This window comes from Leptodactylus fuscus, chromosome 3 (genome assembly GCF_031893055.1).
Source record: "Leptodactylus fuscus isolate aLepFus1 chromosome 3, aLepFus1.hap2, whole genome shotgun sequence".
Taxonomy (NCBI): Eukaryota; Metazoa; Chordata; class Amphibia; order Anura; family Leptodactylidae; genus Leptodactylus; species Leptodactylus fuscus.
The window spans coordinates 54,875,913-54,901,517 of NC_134267.1; the positions used below are offsets into that span (position 1 = coordinate 54,875,913).

General features: G+C 42.5%; 1 protein-coding gene across 1 annotated transcript in view; it reads right to left on the bottom strand.

The window, feature by feature from the left end:
* Positions 1–7,974: 7,974 nt before the first annotated feature.
* Positions 7,975–25,605, bottom strand: part of LOC142196612 (bifunctional protein GlmU-like) — an 84,475-nt gene continuing 66,844 nt past the window's right edge. The window contains exons 3-4 of the mRNA XM_075266585.1: positions 11,384–11,566; positions 7,975–8,817 (exon numbers count right to left, since the gene is read on the bottom strand). Coding sequence (XP_075122686.1) covers positions 8,557–8,817; positions 11,384–11,566 — 444 coding nt within the window. The 3' untranslated portion in view covers positions 7,975–8,556. The remainder of the gene's footprint in view (positions 8,818–11,383; positions 11,567–25,605) is intronic.

Consider the following 25,605-nt stretch of genomic DNA (forward strand, 5'->3'; position numbering starts at 1 on the left):
TGGGATAATAAATCCGAAATTAATTCATCACGTTAAGTGGACACTTAAGCAAACACTAAAAAGAATTGTATTATTTTAGAGATGGAGAGGAGCTCTAATGTAAAAAGATGGAGGGGACTTCTTATAGGATTTTGCAATTCTGATTTGTATTTATAGAGAATTGATGATATAGTAATAAGTGATACAAAGTATATGATGTCCTTGGCTATAGATTATCTATGACATACGGGGCATTGTACCCGCATCCCTCCACCCTCAGGTTGATGGCACTGTCCTACAAAAACAATGCCGTCTGTTTGTTTAGTAATAACCAACAAGGTTTACAGCATTTTCATTCTAGCCGAGTGCCCTGAAAGCATTATAAACAATCAAGCCTCGCAGATGTCACAAGGACAAAATAGATGACTACCGGACGTGTGTAAAATAACAGAAAGCATTCATGCAAAAGTGAAGGGGCCATTGTTTTTGCCCTGTTCGGCACTGTTTCTTAAAAGCTTTCAGGGTACAACAAGTCATTCTGCCCAAGAGCTAAGAAGAGACACACACAACAGTTTCTTATTTTCTTGTGTAGTGGAGAAACAATTTAGTTCAGTATGGCCATAATTCTGCAATACTCTGTATAGAAGGAACCCAAATAAAGTGCCGCTCCTCCTCTGAACATAAAGAGTAACTTTACCAACGCTTTGCTTTACAATTTCTGTTGTGTTTCAATAGCTTTTAATACTGGCTCAAAAGATTGCTGATTTTGTCTGATTTAGATCCATGAAACTGACTGGTAGGTGACCCAAGCAGGGGTGTAATTGAGGGGGTGCAGAGGGTGCAGTCGCACAGGGGGCCCATAAGTACTGGCATCAGTATTGAGATTGCAGCTTCCATCTCACCCATAAAACAAGCACACAGATTACCCTAACCACACTAAGGTAGATTAAACTCCTTAGCATCCATAACCATCACTATCAAGAATTCGCTGTAGGGATGAAGTATGGGGCTCCGGACAAAAGGTTGCACTGGGGACCACAAGACTTTAGTTACGCCACTGGATCCAAGTATGATCTGGACTTCCCAAAATACAATCTGGTAACATGAATTCAGCAAAATTCTGAATTTACCTTTCTGAATAAAACATTGTAATAAGTAATAGAATACTAGTGAAAAAAAAACCACTCATCTGATATCCAGTTTGCCAACTCTGATACAACAACCCCTTTAATTTATGGGTTATTTTAAAATATCACTCAAGAGTGAAGTTTTCCTTAAAGGGAACTTATCATAAAGGCATTATGAAATACAGATTTGTCAGTCAAGCCAAGAAGGGCAGGGAGAGACGCATGGAGCACAGTTATTAATACTGCCTAAAAGTAAGACAACAAAAACTAGACAAGACTGTCTTAAAGAGAGTCTGTCACCCGTGCAGTTCCTATTGACTTATAACCACATTCAGAGTTCAGGGTTCACAGGAACAAAATGTTTTTTTCTTATACCGATCACCGCCTCCTCTGCTGAGATATTAGCTTTTTTCCTGACATGATAATGGGATGTTCGGTGCAATGAAGGTGTCACCGTTGCTCACATCACCAAAGATCTGTGCTTTCCAGCATCCAGTCCCTTCCTCCATGCTATGATTGACATGTACACTGCCTGGGCCGGTCACTCACAGAAGGGAGGTACAAGTAGCTCTTTAGTTAGTTTGGTGACAGCAATGATGACACTTTCATTGCACCAAATATCTCATTAGCAATTCAGGACAAAGCATGCCCCCTTTTCTGAAAGCTAACTCACATAACGTTAGTTTGCTAACATAAAATTTCTCCATGGGTAAGGGAAGGTATTTCTTGATACTGGTGATCACTTGGTTGTGAGACTGAACTTATTTTGCAATTACAAAAGAAGAAAAATCCCAAAGTGACTGTCATGCTCAGCTTACTATTTATACTTTCCAGGAAGTTTTTTTCCTTTGTGCTTCTCAATATAATATGTGTAGATAACTAATGTGAGACTTAGAATAGACAAGACTGACAGCACTCCAAATAATATAATAAATACCGCGCATGTAAATCCTGCGCATGCGCTGTAGTGAGAAGTGCTGCTTCCTACACAGCGAAGAATAAGAAGAGAAGGATATTTACACGTGATGGTGTGCAGCGGCCAGAGGAGGCGGGATACCAGATATGATGCTGCTTGCTTGGAACGCCCCCTGTGCTCCGTGCACAGAATTAGCATATAAGAATAAAGTCTGTATTCAGTGGCATAACTAAAGTCTTGTGGACCCGGGTGCAATCTTTTATTCATGGCCCTTTACCTCATCCCTATAGTGAATTCTTGATAGTGAGAGTTACAGGGGCTAATGCATTTAATCCACCTTAGTGTGGTTAGGGTAATCTGTGGGTCTCCTTGGCTTATGGGCCAGATGGAAGCTGCAATCTCAATACTGATTCCAGTGCCTATGGGCCCCCTAAGGCTCCTGAGCCCTGGTGCAACGGCACCCTCTGCACCCCCTCAAGTTACGCCTCTGTATGTATCTCAAAAAACGGCATCAGATAAAAGCTAAAGAAAACTGAAGGCTATTCCAACATGTCATTAGGCAAATTTGCCTAAATCTAATGATAGATTCCCTTTAAATAATCAATGAACCACATTATAGGGTCTGTCGGGCTCTGTAGGTATCCACTATTTATTGGTCTGCCATTGTTCAATGGATTGTCCAGACAAATATTGAAGACAAAGTTAGTGATTGTATAATAAAAAGTTGTACAATTTTCCAATATACTTTGCGTATTGATTCTTAGTTCTCTGCTTGCTTTCATTAATTCGGTTTATTTCCAGTGGCTAACAATCAGTCCATGGTCATGGTTATGTGATGGAAACACAGCAGATCTATGAATACTGTGCTGTGCCTATAATGTGCCATGCACCTGTGTTCATCACATGACCATGCACCTGTATGTCCATCACATGACTATGCACCCGTATGTCCATCACATAACCATACACCTGTATATTCATCGCATGACCATGCACCTGTATGTCCATCACATGACTATGCACCCGTATGTCCATCACATAACCATACACCTGTATATTCATCGCATGACCATGCACCTGTATGTCCATCACATGACCATACACCTGTATGTCCATCACATGACCATACACCTGTATATTCATCACATGACCATGCACCTGTATGTCCATCACATGACCATACACCTGTATGTCCATCACATGACCATGCACCTGTATGTCCATCACATGACCATGCACCTGTATGTCCATCACATGACCATACACCTGTATGTCCATCACATGACCATACACCTGTATATTCATCACATGACCATGCACCTGTATGTCCATCACATGACCATACACCTGTATATTCATCACATGACCATGCACCTGTATGTCCATCACATGACCATACACCTGTATGTCCATCACATGACCATGCACCTGTATGTCCATCACATGACCATACACCTGTATGTCCATCACATGACCATGCACCTGTATGTCCATCACATGACCATACACCCGTATGTCCATCATATAACCATACACCTGTATATTCATCACATGACCATGCACCTGTATGTCCATCACATGACCATACACCTGTATGTCCATCACATGACCATGCACCTGTATGTCCATCACATGACCATACACCCGTATGTCCATCACACAACCATGGACTCATTTTTATTAGATTTAATCAGAATAAATGCCAGCAAGCAGAGATCTAGAAAACTGTGTATACATAAAGTATATCGGAAAATGGTACAACTTTAGACTATCAATATTCGTATAAAATATACATAGGAATAATAGTCTATGTCTTCATATTCGCTCTCAATAAAAAAAAAAATCTTTATAATTTTTCACTAGTGGTATTGTTTGTAATGGAGGTGTCATATTTTACAATGGGTTATTTTTCAGAGGATACAGTGCAATTTACACCCTGCTTTCCTCTATGGGAACCTCAGCCATGTAAATGTGTCAATCTCTATAAATGTCCTTTGTTGACATGTCCATTGCATCTAAATATACTAGTATAACTAGTGTAACATTCACCCATTCCCTCTATAACTATCATCTAGTAGTGTTTAGCAGACTGTAGATGTAAGTCTAAGCTGAGTGATACAATACCGTATTGTACTAGTGCCAGTGGCGACATCCTCGCTATGTCATGGTGCACTAAGTACATACAACACTCCTCAATAGGAAAAGCAGGAAACAAGAGCGTCTTTTAATTCATTCAACCACAGGGAGTTACTGTCCCCGGGACTTTACCATCCTCATTTTATGGCTTCCCAACCAATTGGCTTTTGTGCCACTTTCCTTACCTTCTATGGATTAACATAAGACTGCATTGCTGTGTAAAGAGGAATGAACTCGGTGAACTTGTGCCTCTTTTTTTTCCAGATATATTAACTATGATCGTTTGTCACTAAAATGAGTTTCTTGACATTCGCTTCCATAGCAGCAGAGTGGAATGCGCTCTCTACAACTGTGCACTACAGTAAAAAAAAGCGCCTAGTTTATGATGTAGTGTCACTTTTATTTCAATGGATAAAACACTGGAGATTGTTCAGAAATCTGGATTGCTCGGTGGCTTTTACAATTCATTTTATCTGATCTCTTAGGCCAAAATTTTACATTTCAATTTGAATGTTTAGTGTCTATAAATAGTGAACAATTACATGAATTTCAGTCAATTTCCTGTCACTTGTATAGTGACAAGAAACTGGTCAACTTAAAGGGAACTTGTCACTATGAAAACGCAGTCCAATCCACTGACCGCATGGCACAGAGCAGGAATAGCTGAGTAGACTGATGTATAGATGTGTGGAAAAAATTCAGTGTATTAAGTAATATTTTCATTCAAACCTCTGCTCATTCTGGGCTTAGGAGTCCAATGGGTGGTCTCACTCAATGATTGGCAGGATTCACTTGATGAGATGGCTGTCAATCACTAGGTAGGACCACCCAATGGACTCCTAAGCCCAGAATGAACAGAAATTTAACTGAATAAAACACAACTTTACTACAAAACTGTATCTTGATCTCCTCAGCCCCCCTTTACATTTGGGCAGGGCTGTATTAATATGAAAAGTAATTTAATACAAAATTATAATAATCTTAATTGCAATAATAATAAGCGTTTATCAACATAAGAGAGGTTAGTCTGTTATTTGCTCTGATGCAAGAACTTCCAATGGCAAAGTCAATAACTTTAATTAAGATATGTCTACATATCAAAGCTCTTATTTTAGTTGGCCCCATAAATGCTCAATTGTCCATAAATTTGGCAACTGGGCAGGCCAAGGAAGTGTTGCAATCTGGCAGACATAGTCATGGAAAATCCTTGATATGTGTGGGTGAGCATTATCCTGCTGAAAAATGGCAGTTAGAAGCCTTGCCATGACAGGCAACACGTGTGATTGCAAGATGTCCTGCACATATCATTGACTCTTCTCACCATGTCTGCATTCCCTAACATAGCCGCTGCTCCCAACACCTCCAACTGGTAGATGGAGTGCAATGGCGCACTTTATTTCAAAGTCTGTCACCTAGGAAAACTGTCTTTGAGTGCATCCATATCAAGCAATCAAGGATCTCATTAAGAGGTTCACTTACAAAAAGTAGCCTTTGAGAGCCCTTCTTAAGGACTGCGGGGGAAGCAGTGTTATGCCCTCTTATGGCAAGACTCAGTCACTAATCAGGCCATACCTGTAATTATTTTCATATCTGTCTGAGCCAAGTTTTGCAACAATCCAACATTTTTATTTGGGTGAATTCTTTTTGCATACTTACCTCTACAATTACCTGCCAAATAGTAATTTGGCCACCTCTTGCACCTTAGAGGTACACATTTTCATGGATCTGACATACAGTCCTATGAAAAAGTTTGGGCACCCCTATTAATCTTAATCATTTTTAGTTCTAAATATTTTGGTGCTTGCAGCAGCCATTTCAGTTTGATATATCTAATAACTGATGGACACAGTAATATTTCAGGATTGAAATGAGGTTTATTGTACTAACAGAAAATGTGCAATATGCATTAAACCAAAATTTGACTGGTGCAAAAGTATGGGCACATCAACAGAAAAGTGACCTTAATATTTAGTAGATCCTCCTTTTGCAAAGATAACAGCCTCTAGTCGCTTCCTGTAGCTTTTAATCAGTTCCTGGATCCTGGATGAAGGTATTTTGGACCATTCCTCTTTACAAAACAATTCAAGTTCAGTTAAGTTTGATGGTCGCTGAGCATGGACAGACCGCTCTCAAATGATCTGAAAACAAAGATTGTTCAACATAGTTGTTCAGGGGAAGGATACAAAAAGTTGTCTCAGAGATTTAACCTGTCAGTTTCCACTGAGGAACATAGTAAGGAAATGGAAGACCACGGGGACAGTTCTTGTTAAGCCCAGAAGTGGCAGGCCAAGAAAAATATCAGAAAGGCAGAGAAGAAGAATGGTGAGAAGAGTCAAGGACAATCCACAGACCACCTCCAAAGAGCTGCAGCATCATCTTGCTGCAGATGGTGTCACTGTGCATCGGTCAACAATACAGCGCACTTTGCACAAGGAGAAGCTGTATGGGAGAGTGATGAGAAAGAAGCCGTTTCTGCAAGCACGCCACAAACAGAGTCGCCTGAGGTATGCAAAAGCACATTTGGACAAGCCAGCTTCATTTTGGAAGAAGGTCCTGTGGACTGAGGAAACAAAGATTGAGTTGTTTGGTCATACAAAAAGGCTTTATGCATGGTGTCCAAAAAAAACAGCATTCCAAGAAAAACACTTGCTACCCACTGTAAAATTTGGTGGAGGTTCCATCATGCTTTGGAGCTGTGTGGCCAATGCCGGCACCGGGAATCTTGTTAAAGTTGAGGGTCGCATGGATTCCACTCAGTATCAGCAGATTCTTGAGAATAATGTTCAAGAATCAGGGACGAAGTTGAAGTTACGCCGGGGATGGATATATCAGTAAGACAATTATCCAAAACACCGCTCCAAATCGACTCAGGCATTCATGCAAAGGAACAATTACAATGTTCTGGAAGGGCCATCCCAGTCCCCAGACCTGAATATCATTGAACATCTGTGGGATGATTTGAAGCGGGCTGTCCATGCTCAGTGACCATCAAACTTAACTGAACTTGAATTGTTGGTCCAAAATACCTTCATCCAGGATCCAGGAACTGATTAAAAGCTACAGGAAGCGACTAGAGGCTGTTATCTGTGCAAAAGGAGGATCTACTAAATATTAATGTCACTTTTCTGTTGAGGTGCCCATACTTTTGCACCGGTCAAATTTTGGTTTAATGCATATTGCACATTTTCTGTTAGTACAATAAACCTCATTTCAATCCTGAAATATTACTGTGTCCATCAGTTATTAGATATATCAAACTGAAATGGCTGTTGCAAACACCAAAATATTTAGAACTAAAAATGATTAAGATTAATAGGGGTGCCCAAACTTTTTCATACGACTGTACATTTGAGTCTATAGAGGGCTGGGTGAAAATGGAAAAAATAGGACATGACTTTATTACGTTAAAATGGACCATCAAAATAACAGTCATGTGAATAGCCCCCATTCACTTGAATTTAATTTAATTCTGCCGAATGTCTTCTGTTAAAAATATGGACATCACACGTCCATTATTCACTATTGTGTGAATATAGCTTTATCATGGTAGTCTTTTACTGGCAGTGATGACATCATCAATGACAACAAGTCTACTGGCATGTCACCAGTAGGATATGGAATTCCACAAGGTAACAGAGCCAGGTGACTATACTATGTATGTATGGCACAATTTCTAGGGCTTGGAAAACAAAACGTATAGGGAATAAAGTATGCAATAAATTTATACAATTGTATGTCTCGGTTTCAAAAATATCCCACCCCATAAAATTGAAAAAAATATAAAAATAAGTTATTGTAACGGGCATATGTTTATAATAGTTTTATTGCTCTGTAATAACACTTCCATGGATGACATCTAAGAACATTTATTACACATCTTCAGTGCATTTAGGAAGACGCATGTGTGAGAGTAAACAGTACAGTGCTGAACCAGGCGCCTATCTGCTGCTCTACATCCATGTCACGCATAGCACATAACCGTCCCTCTGTGCTCGCTTGAGCTGTCCCTCCCAATTAGTGTTACAGGAACCGTGTAAAGATGAGCAAACAGTACATTCATTAGCCCTGCGAGCTATTGTCACTGTCCTATACCCTCTCCGGGCCAATCAGTCTCGTAAAATCCCTGTAGAACATATCAGCCAAAGCTGACCAAAGAAGAAAAATCCCTGAACATTAAATGCAACTCATGCTGATAAACAGCAGAAATTAATGACCAGACATTTAAGGAATTTACTGAGCTGATTCTGCCGGGTGTATTTCATACATGACTTATTATGTGGTGCGTGATCAAATGGCTGCAATCAATACAATAATGCAAAGAGCAACGTAAAGACATGCTCCGAAGCAAATTTATCTCATTCTCTTGTTTTGAACAAAAAATGGCACATAATTTAGAATCTAGGCAGAAGTAGTATTCTCCGAACGAGGCCTAATGACCAGCTCTGGGAAGCCTGTGCGTTCATCCATCTCCCGAGTGAATTGAAGGTCACTCAGCTCTCCGATCACTATTTCCGCAGTAGTGAAGACTTCCAGATCCCCCATCGCATGGCCACCGATGGTCTTGCCATCCTTGTCAGACAATGAGATGTGGAGATGCGCGTCTTTATTCAGCGTTCCTACTAAAGACACTATTTCAAATTTTTCTTTTAAGTGTATTATCTGAAAGACAAAAGAAACGCAGTTATAGATGTGATACTTGTAGAGACGGGAAAAAAATGGTCTGCTCTTTACTAGACAAGATCCGGTCAAGTAGACTCATAGGAGGAATAACAACATCAAGACGAGGGAGAAGTGAATTCTATCCCGGGATAGTGGTGAAATTTGTCCTCACGGGGCATTTTTATTACATCTTTTGGGCATTTTGTAAATACAACCTAAAATCTGAAAAAATATAAAGATCATTTTAAAAAAAAAAACGCACAAACAAAGCAGCAGCTGTAAACTATGGTAAAGTTCTCATTTTTTATCTTCCACTGCACCTGCTGATTTGCTTATTTATGCATCTTTTTATTTATTTTTTTATTTAAAAGGCCCCATCTAGCAAGCCCTAGCCAAAAAGCGCTGCAGAAAAGACCACAGCAGAAACACATTGTGTTTCACATGATTTTTTTCTTCAGTGTGTGGATGGGATTACCCAGAATCCCATCCAGTTTGCAGGTACTGTATATCACAGCGGGGTTTTTTTTCTGCATTGTTTCGGCCGTGGCCAAAATGCTGTATTTTCGCAACATGGGGCACCAGGCTTAAGGGGATGTTATGGCTCTTATATTGTTATTGTTTAATTGTGCAACTAAATGGGCCTTAAAACATTAAAAAAAACCTTTACTCAGGTTTCGCTGGGCCTTTCTCCAGAGTGGCGGTACCTCCATTACTCTGTATGATGTCATCAGTGACATGCTATGTGTGCTAGGGGAGCGCTACAGCCAATCACAGGCCTCGGTGCTGACCACTTCACAAATGACATGTAATTGCTATGATCCACCGCCTGCAAAGAGGTTATCGCTGAGCCTTGTGATTGGCAGCAGCAATCGCCTGGGATGAACAGCACCTGGGTTGGGGGTAACTTGCTTTGATGGAAACCTTCTTTAGGGTAAGTTTACACGGCGATCCAGATGCACCGGCATCCAGTCGCACACTCCGCTCCGGATTAGGCCCAATAAACGGACCTAGTCCAGAGGAGGGAGTGTCTTCAGGCTGAATCGCGAGGTGACTCGGTCTGAAGAATGAGCACCTCGCTTCTTTTTTCCTGGAGCTGGAAGAAATGGCTCCCGGAAAAAACGCCTGAGCGGCTTCCATTGATTTCAATAGGAACTGTTTTTTTGGTCAGGATTTTGAGGCGGATACGGCCTCAAAATCCTGCCCAAATAAAATACGTGTGAACTTACCCTTAGGCTAAGGCCCCTGTGGCATCCCGGAGTGCTTTGTTGCAGCAGCAACGCATTGCAGTTCTTCCCACAGCTCTTTAGACAGAAAGATTGCTGAGGTTTCCTCTGCGGACTTTCTGCTTCAATTCCACCTATGGAGAAAACGCCGGTGTTTCCATAGCTATAATTGACATGCCGTGATTTCCAAAACTGCACCAATTTTGCAGATCGTGGCATCTGCAGCTCGTTTTTTCCCGCAAAGTGGGCATGGAATTTAATAGAATATCATCCACTTTCGCCCTGACTGTAGAACACCGTGATTTTTCCTGAGCGTTTCTGCCGCAGGCAAATTGTGGCATTTCCGCCACATGGAGCCCTGACCTTAAAAGGAGGGAGTGGGGAGGTATTCATTTACAGAAAGTGTGTGCAGTACATATGACTCTGTCTCTTATCACTTTCAAAACATGACAGCTATGGCAATGAAAATGCTGTTCAATCTGCGGTCAGCATGCTATATAGCAGGAGGAGCTGAACAGAATGATATGTTTGTGAGAAATCATTCCTCATAACTTATCCATTCATTTAGGATGAGAGGTCCAGGAGGCGATCCTATTAGTGACTGACAGCTATATCTGCATGCAGTCATAGAGGGGAGGGGGCTGTCAATCACTGATAGGACCGCCTCCTAGACTTCCAAACAGCATAGACTTCTATGGAGAAATGACAAGCTATTTCAAGCCTTTTCAATCTGCTCAGCTCCTTCTGCCCTATAACACACTACATACAGACTGGCCTTCATTTTTTATATTCCCAGATTCCTTTTAACATGGCGCCCATGGATGAATAGACACCAGTTATCCCATAACCATAAATCTATGGCTTGTCTGATCTTACATTCTTTGATATATGGCACTACTTCCAGGGAAACATTAGGGAAATAAACACATGAAAGTTGCTTTTTAGTATCTTCCAGGGCCTTGTTATTGTTATTCCAGGCAAGAGTCAGAGCTTAGAAGGAGAATGTATGCCGGGTAATTGAGACTGTGCTAGAAGAGGTATCTCCTCTGTGACATAAGAAATATCCTACATATTTTACCATTTTAGCGTTGCCAATGTGTTTAATTAAAGATTATATCAAATTAAAGATGACAAGATACCTTCAGGGGAAATGCATCTCATTCTCTGCATTTCTCGAGAAAGACGGGACGAACAGATTTCAGCAACAGCTTGTAGTTTGGCACCTAAGCCTTATAATTACATAATTAGGAACAGTACACTTCTCTTGAAACACTCCATGGCCATCTTGCTATATCTATGCATGACTTAAACTGAGCCAGTACATCATTGGACCTGTCAGGTACCTCATTGGTATTCCGCGCATCTGCATTAGCCAGTCTAAGTGTTGCTTTGGTGACGCTGCCCACACAAGTAATAACAAACGGCGCTCTTAGATTCTTCTCCTGCACAAATTTAAACAATGATGTGACTATTTCTTCTCCCGGTCCCAACCGCAGGGCGTAGACTGAAAGAGAGCTCGGTCCTTCCTGAGAGAGAGGGAAAAAACAGATAATTGTTTCTGTGTCTTATAGAAGATGGGCTTAGCCCGGGCATATCACAGCGGCTAATTAGATTTCTTCCTACGGTACAAAGGGACACGGCACAAGGTGACAGGTTGTCTCTTACGTTTCCTTTACATTGCAAATATTATATGTGGTATAAGATAATAGAAAGTATATTAGATAATATATTAGATAACTTGCATGGGACAATGGACTTCATAGCGGGGGGTCCGTCACTGCTTGGGACCTTCCCTTATTGGTCAGAGTGACTAGTAGCTAACAAGCATCTGGCTCTGGTCAACTTGGGTCATCCATTTATTAAAATATTGTATGTATGTATTGTATGTATTGCTACCATTGTTTCTGGTATGGGTAAATGCGTGAACAGCCAATTCTTCCCATACCAATGCTGATTGTCATTGTGGCTCTTATATTGAAATGATATCTATAATGAGACAATCCACTATAGACATTGTTTCAACAAGACAATATCTAGTAAGTAGTTGAAAGATGCAAAAAAGTACCAACTTCTGCCATATGTTATTTCACTTTAATAGTGACATGTCATATAGTTTCCCCACTAGAGGATTCTAAAGGGATTCTACCATTAAAACACTTTTTTTTCTGGTTGACACATAGGAATAGCCTTAAGAAAGGTTATTCTTCTCCTATCTTTAGATGACTTCTCCGCGCCGCCATTTCATAGAAATCCCGATTTTCGTTGGTATGTAAATGAGTTCTCTCGCAGCACTGGGGGCGGGCCCCAGCACTCAAACAGCACGGGGGGTGTCCCTAATGCTATGAGAGAACTCTCCAGCGCTCCCTCCATCTTCTTCAGGAACGTCCTCTTCACACGTCTTCTTCCGGCGCATGCCCACAGGCCACAAGAAAATAGCCGCTTAATTACTGTAAGATGCGTGAAGAAGACGTTCCTGAAGAAGATGGAGGATTTGCTGGAGAGTTCTCTCGCAGCATCGGGAACGCCCCCAGTGCTGTTTGAGCACTGTGGCACGCCCCCAGTGCTGTGAGAGAACTCATTTGCATACCAATGAAAACCGGGATTTCTACGGAACGGCGGCACGGAGAAGACATCTAAAGGTAGGAGAAGAATAGCCTTTCTTAAGGCTATTCCTATGTGTCAACCAGAAAAAAAAGTGTTTTAATGGTAGAATCCCTTAGTGTGGCCTTAGAGATTTCAGAGTACAGAGGCAGTGCATAAACAGACTTGGCTTTTTCTGTAGTCCACCTAAGGATACCACATACAGGAGGAACAGGGTTAGGGAGAAAATCTCCATTATAGTGATATGTGTGCTGACCAGAGGTGGGATCCACCATTGATAAGACACGTACAGTTGATAAATGTAATAAATGCCATAAAATTTTCTTAGATACCACTCCAACACCTTCCTGACATCTACTGTAGTACTCTGGTGGATGTATGAACTGTAGACATAGCACTAGCTAAGGACCTGAGCAGGTGACATAACTGCTGGATGTCCACTTTTTAACATAGTGGAGATCTAGAGGCAACGTCCACAATCAGAGTTCATTCGATCAATGGCAGCTAAGGGGGAGTTCAGAATTGTGCCCATGTCCGCCCTGTGCCACTCCGCAGGGTTTTTGTCCTCAGCCATGAGATACTGAACAGTGGATGGCTTCCCGACGGTAAGCTTTAAAACCCATTCGTTTGAATGAGTTTTTAAAGGTAACTGCCGATGTCCGCCTGTGACCTCTTCGCGTGTAAACTGTTTTTTTCAGCTGGACATGAAGTCAGACATGCAGGACTTTGTGTCCGGACAGAAAAAAAAACAGTTTTCCCGTGGATACGCCGCAGGCAGACACCAGCGGTTACCATTAAAAATCCATTCAAATGAATGGGTTTTGAAACGGACTGCTGGGAAGCCATCCGCTGTTCAGTTTCTCAGGGCTGAGGACAGAAACCCCGTGGAGTGGTGCAGGGCAGACACCAGGACCAAGTGTGAACGCCCACCTAACTACTTAGTCAACCGTATCTAAGGTATCTGAAAACCAGTGGTGTGTGACATAATCTACAATAATAATAACAGGATAGGCATCCCCAACATGGTATACATAAAAACTACACCTTGCCCTGCAAAAAAAAAAGGCACCTCAAACAACTACATACATCGAATTATAAAAAAATGTTATGGGTATAAGAATACGGCTCAAAGAAATTTTGTACTTTTCAAAGTTTAAAATTATTGTAAGGGCATTCCAAAAAGTATAAAAATATGGTATTGCCACAATCATACTGACCTGTAACTAATACTGACTTAGTGATCACCATAAAAACAAAACCCTTAAAAAAAGATGCAATTATAGTTATCTAAGGGCTCGTTCACATCTGCACCCGTTCTCTGTTCTGCAGGTTTCCGTTTCCTGCAGAAAACAGGGGCAGGAGATGGAAACCTGCCAGCATGTTTCAAGCCCATTCATTTGAATGGGCTTGAAAAGTCTTCGGACGTGTGCGCCGGTGAGCGTTCTCTGCTCTCCTCAGCAAAACCCTTTTATTTTAAACCGGACACAGAGTCAGACATGCAGTACTCTGTGTCCGGATTTTTAAAAAACGGTGCACATCGCTGCGGAGCACATAAAACGCTCACCGACGCACACGGACGGACTCGGCATGACAGGTTTCCGTCTTCTGCATGCAGAAGACAGAAACCTGAAAACTGAGTTCAGGCGCTGGTGTGAACCCAGCGTAATTCCACCCCATTCTGACTTTTTTTCCAGTTTCCCAGTACATCATATGGAAAATGAAGTAATACCATCATATGATATAGGATGTAGGTTCACTAATATGATATAGGATGTAGGTTCACTAATATGATATAGGATGTAGGTTCACTAATATGATATAGGATGTAGGTTCACTAATATGATATAGGATGTAGGTTCACTAATATGATATAGGATGTAGGTTCACTAATTTGATATAGGATGTAGGTTCACTAATATGATATAGGATGTAGGTTCACTAATATGATATAGGATGTAGGTTCACTAATATGATATAGGATGTAGGTTCACTAATATGATATAGGATGTAGGTTCACTAATATGATATAGGATGTAGGTTCTCTAATATCATATAGGATGTAGGTTCACTAATATGATATAGGATGTAGGTTCTCTAATATCATATAGGATGTAGGTTCACTAATATCATATAGGATGTAGGTTCTCTAATATGATATAGGATGTAGGTTCTCTAATATGATATAGGATGTAGGTTCACTAATATGATATAGGATGTAGGTTCTCTAATATGATATAGGATGTAGGTTCACTAATATGATATAGGATGTAGGTTCACTAATATGATATAGGCTGTAGGTTCTCTAATATCATATAGGATGTAGGTTCATTAATATGATATAGGATGTAGGTTCATTAATATGATATAGGATGTAGGTTCTCTAATATGATATAGGATGTAGGTTCACTAATATGATATAGGATGTAGGTTCACTAATATGATATAGGATGTAGGTTCACTAATATGATATAGGATGTAGGTTCACTAATTTGATATAGGATGTAGGTTCACTAATATGATATAGGATGTAGGTTCACTAATATGATATAGGATGTAGGTTCATTAATATGATATAGGATGTAGGTTCACTAATATGATATAGGATGTAGGTTCACTAATATGATATAGGATGTAGGTTCTCTAATATCATATAGGATGTAGGTTCACTAATATGATATAGGATGTAGGTTCTCTAATATCATATAGGATGTAGGTTCACTAATATCATATAGGATGTAGGTTCTCTAATATGATATAGGATGTAGGTTCTCTAATATGATATAGGATGTAGGTTCACTAATATGATATAGGATGTAGGTTCTCTAATATGATATAGGATGTAGGTTCACTAATATGATATAGGATGTAGGTTCACTAATATGATATAGGCTGTAGGTTCTCTAATATCATATAGGATGTAGGTTAATTAATATGATATAGGATGTAGGTTCATTAATATGATATAGGATGTAGGTTCTCTAATATGATATAGGATGTAGGTTCACTAATATGATATAAGATGTAGGTTCACTAATATGATATAGGATGTAGGTTCACTAATATGATATAGGATGTAGGTTCTCTAATATCATATAGGATGTAGTGTTATGTCAGTCCAGATAGCTGCAACGGGGCTAAGGAATACCAGTAGGAAATCTCGCCCTGCACTACTCCCACTAGCTAACCCGGTCCCTGCCTCACGGGTGTAGGTCGGCTGTTCTCAGGCTAAGCCTGACCCCGACAGCTCCTCTCTCACTGACACCGTAGGCCTAGAGGGAAGTGGGAGAAGGAATGCCCTATAAGATCTCTAGGGACTGGAGACTAAAGGGGGTCACCCCTAACGAACAAGTGAAGCTGCTACTGACAGGGACTGACAAGGGTGTGCGCTGACTAACAACACAAGCAGCACACAGGAAACATGTAGGAAAGAATTCCCCAAACCAATATGGGAAGGAACCATACACTAGGAAACAAACACAGGGAAACTGAGTAGAAATCAAAGGATAAGGCAATTCACTCACACAGTCAATTATACACAGAGGGAGGATTGGTGAACACAGAAGGGAAAACACAAACCAACTCGTTCACCCAAAACCTCCCAAAAACCAACCACGGAACTTCCTCTATCCCAGAACACCACCTACTCCTCCTGCTAAGGCCTAGCTCTGTAAAAGCGACACTCAGCACAGAACCATGGGAGGCATGGGTTTAAATACAGAGTAGAGACCACTCCTCCCAGGTGCAAATGGGAGGACAGACTAATCAACCAGGAAAGAAAGCAATGAACCTAAATACTCCTAACAGGATCCTCCCCTCAAGGAGAAGACTCCGGATTCTCTAGGAGCATCCTTCTTCGGGAACTCCTTGTGGAATTTCTCCACGAGTCTGGGGGCTGACATATCCGACTCCAGAACCCAAGAATTATCCTCAGGACCGTATCCCTTCCATGCCACCAGATACCGTAGCTTCCCCCGAACATATTTGCTATCCAGAACTCGGGATATCTCATACTCCCCGGACTCAGAAACTGGTGGAACCTTAACAGGAGACGTTCCCTTCTTGGCTTTCTTTAACAAGGAGACATGGAACACCCGGTTTATCTTCCACCTTTTAGGTAGTTGCAGCTGCGCCGCCACTTCATTTACCATCTTGATGATCTTAAAAGGACCCACAAACCTGGGACCCAGCTTCTTGCAAGGAACCTTCAACCTGATATTCTTGGTGGACAACCAAACCATCTCACCAGGGAAGAACTGCAACTCTCCTCTCTTCCGATCCGCCTGGACCTTAGCCTGGTGCGACGCCCGCACCAGATTCTCTCGGATACGGGACCATACCCCTTGCAGCTTTTTAGAAAATAGCTCCTCCTCCGGAACTGGGGAAGAAATGGAAGAAAATACTCCGAAAACAGGATGTCTACCACCGGAGCAAAAAAAAGGTGTGGTACCTGTGGCATTGGAATCATGGTTGTTTAGGGAAAATTCTGCCAGGGGGAGAAAGGCAGCCCAATTATTCTGGTTCTCTCGAACAAAACACCTCAAAAACTGTTCCACATCCTGATTCTTCCTCTCTGTTTGTCCGTTAGACTCTGGGTGAAACCCGGAGGAAAACGACAGTGTAACTCCCAACCTGCTGCAAAAAGCCCGCCAGAATTTAGCCACAAATTGCGGTCCCCTGTCCGAAACGATATCCTCAGGAAGACCATGCAACCTTACAATTTCTTTAATAAACGCCTCAGATAGTGTCTTGGCACATGGCAGCCTGGAAAACGGGATCAAATGGCACATTTTCGTGAAGCGGTCAACGACTACCCAAATGACCGTGAAACCCTTAGACACCGGAAGGCCCGTGATGAAATCCATAGACAGATGAGTCCAAGGTGCCTTAGGAGGTTCCAATGGATGTAGAAGACCGTGGGGACGGGTATGCGACGCCTTGGCTCTTGCACAGACCGAACAATTTTGAACAAACTGCAAGACATCCTTACTCCACCCTGGCCACCAAAAATTCCTAGACACCAATCTCATGGTCTCTGAAACCCCCGGGTGACCAGCAAGAACCGACTCGTGACACTCCCTCAGGAGACTTTGTCGGAGAGTAGCTGGGACAAAAAGCTTGTTTCTAGGTATCTTGGAAGGTGCAGCGTGTTGCGCTTCGATCAAGGCCTTCTCCAATTTCGCGCCCAATACTGCTACCACCACTCCATCCCCAAGAATAGTGGCAGGCGCCTCTCGTTCCTCCTCAGTCGACATATACCGGGATAAAGCATCAGCCTTGACATTCTTTGAACCCGGCACATAAGTCACGGTAAAATGGAACCGCGCAAAAAATAGAGCCCATCTGGCCTGCCGTGCATTTAATCTCTTCGCCGACCCAAGATAAACCAAATTCTTGTGGTCAGTAAATACCTGGACTGGCCTTCTGGCCCCCTCCAGGAAATGACGCCAATGTTCGAACGCTAGTTTTATTGCTAGTAGTTCCCTATCTCCGATGTCATAATTCTGTTCAGAGGCAGAGAATTTCTTAGAAAAGAAGGCACAGGGATGCGTACCCTCCTCGAACTCCTGAGAAAGTACTGCTCCCACCCCCACCGAGGAGGCATCCACCTCCACTCGGAAGGCCAACCTCTCATCCGGCTGTCTCAAAATGGGAGCGGACGAGAATCGCTTCTTCAGTTCTTCAAACGCAGCTAGCGCCTCTGGCGACCACTTAGCACAGTCAGCCCCCTTCTTAGTCAAGTCCGAGATAGGTTTCACAACCTCAGAAAATCCCTTGATAAACTGGCGATAATAGTTGGAGAACCCCAAGAACCGTTGGACCGCCTTTAGGTTCTCGGGTCGCGGCCACTCCAAGACTGCCCTGACCTTCTCAGGGTCCATCTCAAACCCCTTGTCCGATAGGATATAGCCAAGGAAACATAACTTATTGACCGCGAACACACATTTCTCCAGCTTAGCACTTAATTGGTTAACCCTCAGGAGATCTAAAACCTCTCTCACTCTCTCCCAATGAGTCTCCAAATCCGGGGTGTAAATGAGTATATCGTCCAGATAGACCACAACCCCCCTCCCTATGACGGCACTTAGTACATCATTAATAAAATTCTGAAAAAACGCAGGCGCATTGGTTAGACCGAAAGGCATCACAAGATTCTCAAAGTGTCCTAGGGGTGTGTTAAACGCTGTTTTCCACTCATCCCCCTTCTTGATTCTCAGCAAGTTATATGCCCCACGTAAATCTATTTTACTAAACCAGCGGGCTCCCGTAATCTGGCTGAATAGATCCGAGATCAACGGAATGGGATAGGGATTCCGCACCGTGATTTTGTTAATCTCCCTAAAATCCAAACAAGGGCGCAACCCTCCATCTTTCTTCTTTACAAAGAAAAACCCCACTGCTACTGGGGACTTAGATGGGCGAATATGCCCCACCTCTAGACTCCCCTCAATATACTCTTTGAGCGCCTCCCTCTCCGGAATAGTGAGATTGTACAATCGTGTCTTGGGTAGCACTGCATTTGGTATAAATTCAATCGAGCAATCATAGGTGCGATGTGGTGGTAATGTCTTGGCTGCCCTTTCCTCAAAGACCTCCCTGAACTCACATATTTCTTGAGGCAAATTGTCTATAGACAAAGACATAACGGATATGGGCAGACATCGACCATTACACCCCTGCCCCCAAGAAACTACTGACTCGGTCTCCCAGTTGATAATAGGGTTATGCTGCTTCAGCCAGGGCCACCCCAACACTACTTGTGCTGGTAATTTAGACAACAAGAACAAGTCAATCTCTTCCCGGTGGCCACCCACAACAAACTCCAGACCCTCCACCTGTTTGGAGATGACAGCTTGCTGTAGAGGGGTCTTATCAATAGCCCACACCGGTATCTGAGACTTCAAGACCAAAGGACTCACCCTTAATTGCTCACAAAACTCTGAGTCAATAAGGTTGACTGCCGAACCACAATCAACCAAAATCCGGCACTTCTGCCCATCTACCCATCCTTCAAGGGTCAACCCGGCAGTCTGAGTACAGGAAATATGCACACCTCCCTCCTTAGTAGGTTTTCTCCCTTTACCCTCAATAGACCTGGGGTTATTACTCTCCTTGGCGAACCATTCTCTGGAGGGGCATACCCTTGCTACATGTCCCATCCCTCCACACACAAAACAGCGTACTGTGCGGGACCCTTCACTCTTGGGTCTTGCACTTCGCACAGTGGCCCCAATCTGCATGGGTTGGTCCCCCGGGTCCTCTCTAAAAACGGAGAATTGAGGAGGGTTAAGCCCCCCAGGACTCTTGTCTCCACGCTCCCGGAGGCGCCGTCCAACTCTAATTGCCAGCTGCATGGCCTCATCTAGATCTCCCGGAACAGGGTGAGAAACTAGATGGTCTTTAACCTGGTCCGAGAGCCCTGTCTCAAACTGACTAAGTAGAGCGGGGTCATTCCAGTGTACTTCTGCTGCCCACCTACGAAACTCTGTGCAATATTTCTCTATAGCGTGATCCCCTTGCACCACACGTCGTAGGTTATACTCAGCCGTGCGTACCCTGTCTGGGTCGTCATACAGTAACCCCATTGTGGAGAAAAACGCCTCTACAGTTAGTAAGCAAGCTGAGTCGGCTGGTAACGAATGTGCCCAGATGAGGGGATCATCTCTCAATAAAGTAATAATAATCCCAACTCTCTGTACCTCAGAACCGGAGGAAAACGGCCGTAGCCGGAAATACAAAAGACAGTCCTTTTGAAATCGGAAAAAATCTGACCTCTTACCTCGGAAGGGTTCAGGTAAGCTGACTTTTGGCTCCAGAGGCCGACCCACAGGGGCGCTACTCACCTGCCTCTGTATGCCCTCCACCTGAGAGGCTGTGTGTTGAGCCAACTGCTGTACTTGAGATACGCCAGAAGCTTGGATGGCATCCATTCGTAGCTTGATCCCCTCCATCTCAGTGGAGATCTGCTGCACCGCCTGGTACAACTGTTTCAGGTCCGTCATAATACAAACAAACCTTTTTTTTTTTTTTTTTTTTTTTACCGGCTGAGTGTACTGTTATGTCAGTCCAGGTAGCTGCAACGGGGCTAAGGAATACCAGTAGGAAATCTCGCCCTGCACTACTCCCACTAGCTAACCCGGTCCCTGCCTCACGGGTGTAGGTCGGCTGTTCTCAGGCTAAGCCTGACCCCGACAGCTCCTCTCTCACTGACACCGTAGGCCTAGAGGGAAGTGGGAGAAGGAATGCCCTATAAGATCTCTAGGGACTGGAGACTAAAGGGGGTCACCCCTAACGAACAAGTGAAGCTGCTACTGACAGGGACTGACAAGGGTGTGCGCTGACTAACAACACAAGCAGCACACAGGAAACATGTAGGAAAGAATTCCCCAAACCAATATGGGAAGGAACCATACACTAGGAAACAAACACAGGGAAACTGAGTAGAAATCAAAGGATAAGGCAATTCACTCACACAGTCAATTATACACAGAGGGAGGATTGGTGAACACAGAAGGGAAAACACAAACCAACTCGTTCACCCAAAACCTCCCAAAAACCAACCACGGAACTTCCTCTATCCCAGAACACCACCTACTCCTCCTGCTAAGGCCTAGCTCTGTAAAAGCGACACTCAGCACAGAACCATGGGAGGCATGGGTTTAAATACAGAGTAGAGACCACTCCTCCCAGGTGCAAATGGGAGGACAGACTAATCAACCAGGAAAGAAAGCAATGAACCTAAATACTCCTAACATGTAGGTTCTCTAATATGATATAGGATGTAGGTTCTCTAATATGATATAGGATGTAGGTTCACTAATATGATATAGGATGTAGGTTCACTAATATGATATAGGATGTAGGTTCTCTAATATGATATAGGATGTAGGTTCACTAATATGATATAGGATGTAGGTTCTCTAATATGATATAGGATGTAGGTTCACTAATATGATATAGGATGTAGGTTCTCTAATATGATATAGGATGTAGGTTCCCTAATATGATATAGGATGTAGGTTCACTAATATGATATAGGATGTAGGTTCTCTAATATGATATAGGATGTAGGTTCACTAATATGATATAGGATGTAGGTTCTCTAATATGATATAGGATGTAGGTTCACTAATATGATATAGGATGTAGGTTCACTAATATGATATAGGATGTAGGTTCTCTAATATGATATAGGATGTAGGTTCTCTAATATGATATAGGATGTAGGTTCTCTAATATGATATAGGATGTAGGTTCACTAATACGATATAGGATGTAGGTTCTCTAATATGATATAGGATGTAGGTTCACTAATATGATATAGGATGTAGGTTCTCTAATATCATATAGAATGTAGGTTCTCTAATATGATATAGGATGTAGGTTCACTAATATGATATAGGATGTAGGTTCACTAATATGATATAGGATGTAGGTTCTCTAATATCATATAGAATGTAGGTTCTCTAATATGATATAGGATGTAGGTTCACTAATATGATATAGGATGTAGGTTCACTAATATGATATAGGATGTAGGTTCACTAATATGATATAGGATGTAGGTTCACTAATATGATATAGGATGTAGGTTCATTAATATGATATAGGATGTAGGTTCTCTAATATGATATAGGATGTAGGTTCTCTAATATGATATAGGATGTAGATTTTGCAGAGAAGGAGCTCTATGAAGATCACACAGACTACAAGTAGAGACAATGAGTTTCTGTCGCTCTACCTGAATAGCAGCTAACTGGTCGGCCATTCTTCCCAGTCAGAATGAAAATGACCTTACATGAGAATTATTGCCCGCAGAGGAGATATCCTTATAACAAAAGGAAGCATTGAAGTGTCATGAAGGTTACACATGGTGGCCAAACAAAAATATGCAATTTACGATATTATTCATTGTTAAGGAGATAATTGTGTTTTTCACTGATATTCTTTACTTCAGCATTTAATATGTACGTGAAACGTAGCAATTTGTATTTGCCTTTTATACAGTCTCCACCATAAGCCATTATTAATATCCACATTTAACATCTGGGAACAAGCTGACCTTAGAAACAGCAGTCTACTAATCCAACTGTAGAACACTAAAACCCATTCCACCAGATAAAAAACACTAGCAAAATTATTTTAAAAAATAAAGCAAGATTTCCAAGGCTGAGCAGGCTGCATCTGCCAGATAACTCTAATATCTTATAAGAAATGGCAACCAGGGGAAGGAGCTGTTTAGGATGTAATTAGATATGCGATAAGAATCAAAATAAATCTATATGAACAGTTTGAAAAAAAGCTATGCAGATAAGATAAGCTTTTAGCATTAAGTTTTACAACTGTAGTGTTAACGTTCGGCTGTGCTACCGGCTCCGCCGATGAGTTGCCCCCCTGGGAGATGGGGAATAAGTGTTGACTCATCTGTTCCCTACTGAGACTTTAAATTCCACCAACTTAATTTCTCTGGATGTTGCTACTTTTGTCGTCTGAAGAATCCCATTTTTCTCTTCAGTTGCTAACCTTGGTCCTGAAAATTAAAACTTGATAGGAAAAGCTGATTCCTTAAGGAAGTGTTAATAGCGTTCGAGGAAGACTTTTATAATGACCTGCTAAATGTGGGATTTCAGGATGAAGATTGTTTGAAATCTATTAAAATTTCCATGCTCTATAATAATGTCTCAATGTAACGGTAACATAAAGGAAACTGTTACTCTAATGGAGCTTAGACATCAGTGGATGGAAGGGGACCATAAATATCCAGAGATGTAGAAATGGGAACATTTGGTTTAGGGATTTTCCAAAGCCAAATTAGTGAGTACCGCTACGTGCACTAAATAATCTCCACAATGTGCCAGTCAGGTTCCCCTTTAATAGGGCCCCACATATGAACCCTAATGGAACCTAGTCTTTTCTTAGTGCTGGTAAATGAGGCTACATTGATACTACCTCACCCATTGCACCATGTCTAACTTATGCAGAGAGTTCAGAAAAGCCAGAATTTTGTCCTAATTCACAGGAACAATGCCTACAGTGATGTCACAGACAGGACTAATGATTAGTGTTACGATCACAGTGATGTCACAGTACAGGAATAACGTACACAGTGATGTCACAGTACTGGGATAATACACATAGTGATGTCAAGGTACAGAGGTAATTGATGCCACACTACAGAGATAAAAATCACAGTTATGTCATAGCACAGGGATAATGCACACAGTGTTGTCAAAATAAAGATTTACAGCACTATATGTGGAATATGATAGCATTATATAAGAAAGCAAAATAAATAAATACAAGTAATGAATACAGTGATGTCACAGTACAGGAATAATGTACACAGTGATGTCATAGTACAGGAATAATGTACACAGTGATGTCACAGTACAGGAACAATGAATACTGTGATGTCATAGTACAGGGATAATGTACACAGTGATGTCATAGTACAGGAATAATGTACACAGTGATGTCACAGTACAGGGGTTATTATCAAAGAAATGTCTTAGTACAGAGATACTGATCATAGTATTGTCATGGTAGAGGGCAGTGGCGTAACTAGTAATGGCGGGTCCCGGAGGCGAACTTTTGACATGCCCCCCCCAGCCGACCTATAGTGGCCCCTCCACACAGTATTATGCCCCATAGCGGCCCCTGCACACAGTATTATCCCCCATAGTGGCCCCTGCACACAGCATTATGCCCCATAGCGGCCCCTGCACACAGTATTATCCCCCATAGTGGCCCCTGCACACAGTATTATGCCCCATAGTGGCTCCTGCACACAGTATTATCCCCCATAGGGGCCCCTGCACACAGTATTATGCCCCATAGTGGCTCCTGCACACAGTATTATCCCCCATAGGGGCCCCTGCACACAGTATTATGCCCCATAGTGGCCCCTGCACACAGTATTATCCCCCATAGTGGCCCCTGCACACAGTATTATGCCCCATAGTGGCTCCTGCACACAGTATTATCCCCCATAGGGGCCCCTGCACACAGTATTATGCTCCGTAGAGGCCCCTGTACACAGTATTATCCCCCATAGTGGCTCCTGCACTCAGTATTATCCCCCATAGTGGCCCCTGCACACAGTATTATCCCCAATAGTGATCCCTGCACACAGTATTATCCCCAATAGTGGCCCCTGCACACAGTATTATGTCTCATAGTGGCCCCAGTACACAGTATTATGCCCCATAGTGGCCCCTACACACAGTATTATGTCTCATAGTGCCCCAGTACACAGTATTATGCCCCATAGTGGCCCCTGCACACAGCATTATGTCTCATAGTGGCCCCAGTACACAGTATTATGCCCCATAGTGGCCCCTACACACAGTATTATGTCTCATAGTGCCCCAGTACACAGTATTATGCCCCATAATGGCCCCTGCACACAGCATTATGTCTCATAGTGGCCCCAGTACACAGTATTATGCCCCATAGTGGCCCCTGCACACAGTATTATGCCCCATAGTGGCTCCTGCACACAGTATTATCCCCCATAGGGGCCCCTGCACACAGTATTATGCTCCGTAGAGGCCCCTGTACACAGTATTATCCCCCATAGTGGCCCCTACACACAGTATTATGTCTCATAGTGCCCCAGTACACAGTATTATGCCCCATAGTGGCCCCTGCACACAGCATTATGTCTCATAGTGGCCCCAGTACACAGTATTATGCCCCATAGTGGCCCCTGCACGCAGTATTATGTCCCACTGTGGACACCCATAAACAATTATTATACTCTGGGGTCTTTTCAGACCCCAGAGTATAATAATCAGAGACCCAGGGGGGAAAAAACATTTTAAAAAACTCTGTTACTCACCTATCTCCCGTCTCCTACGCTGTCGGCCTCCGAAGTAGTCGATCTTCAATGACGTCAGACGTCACATGACCCGGGACGCAGGCCGGGATCATGAGACGTCAGACGACTAGGCCGAAGCCTGCCCGG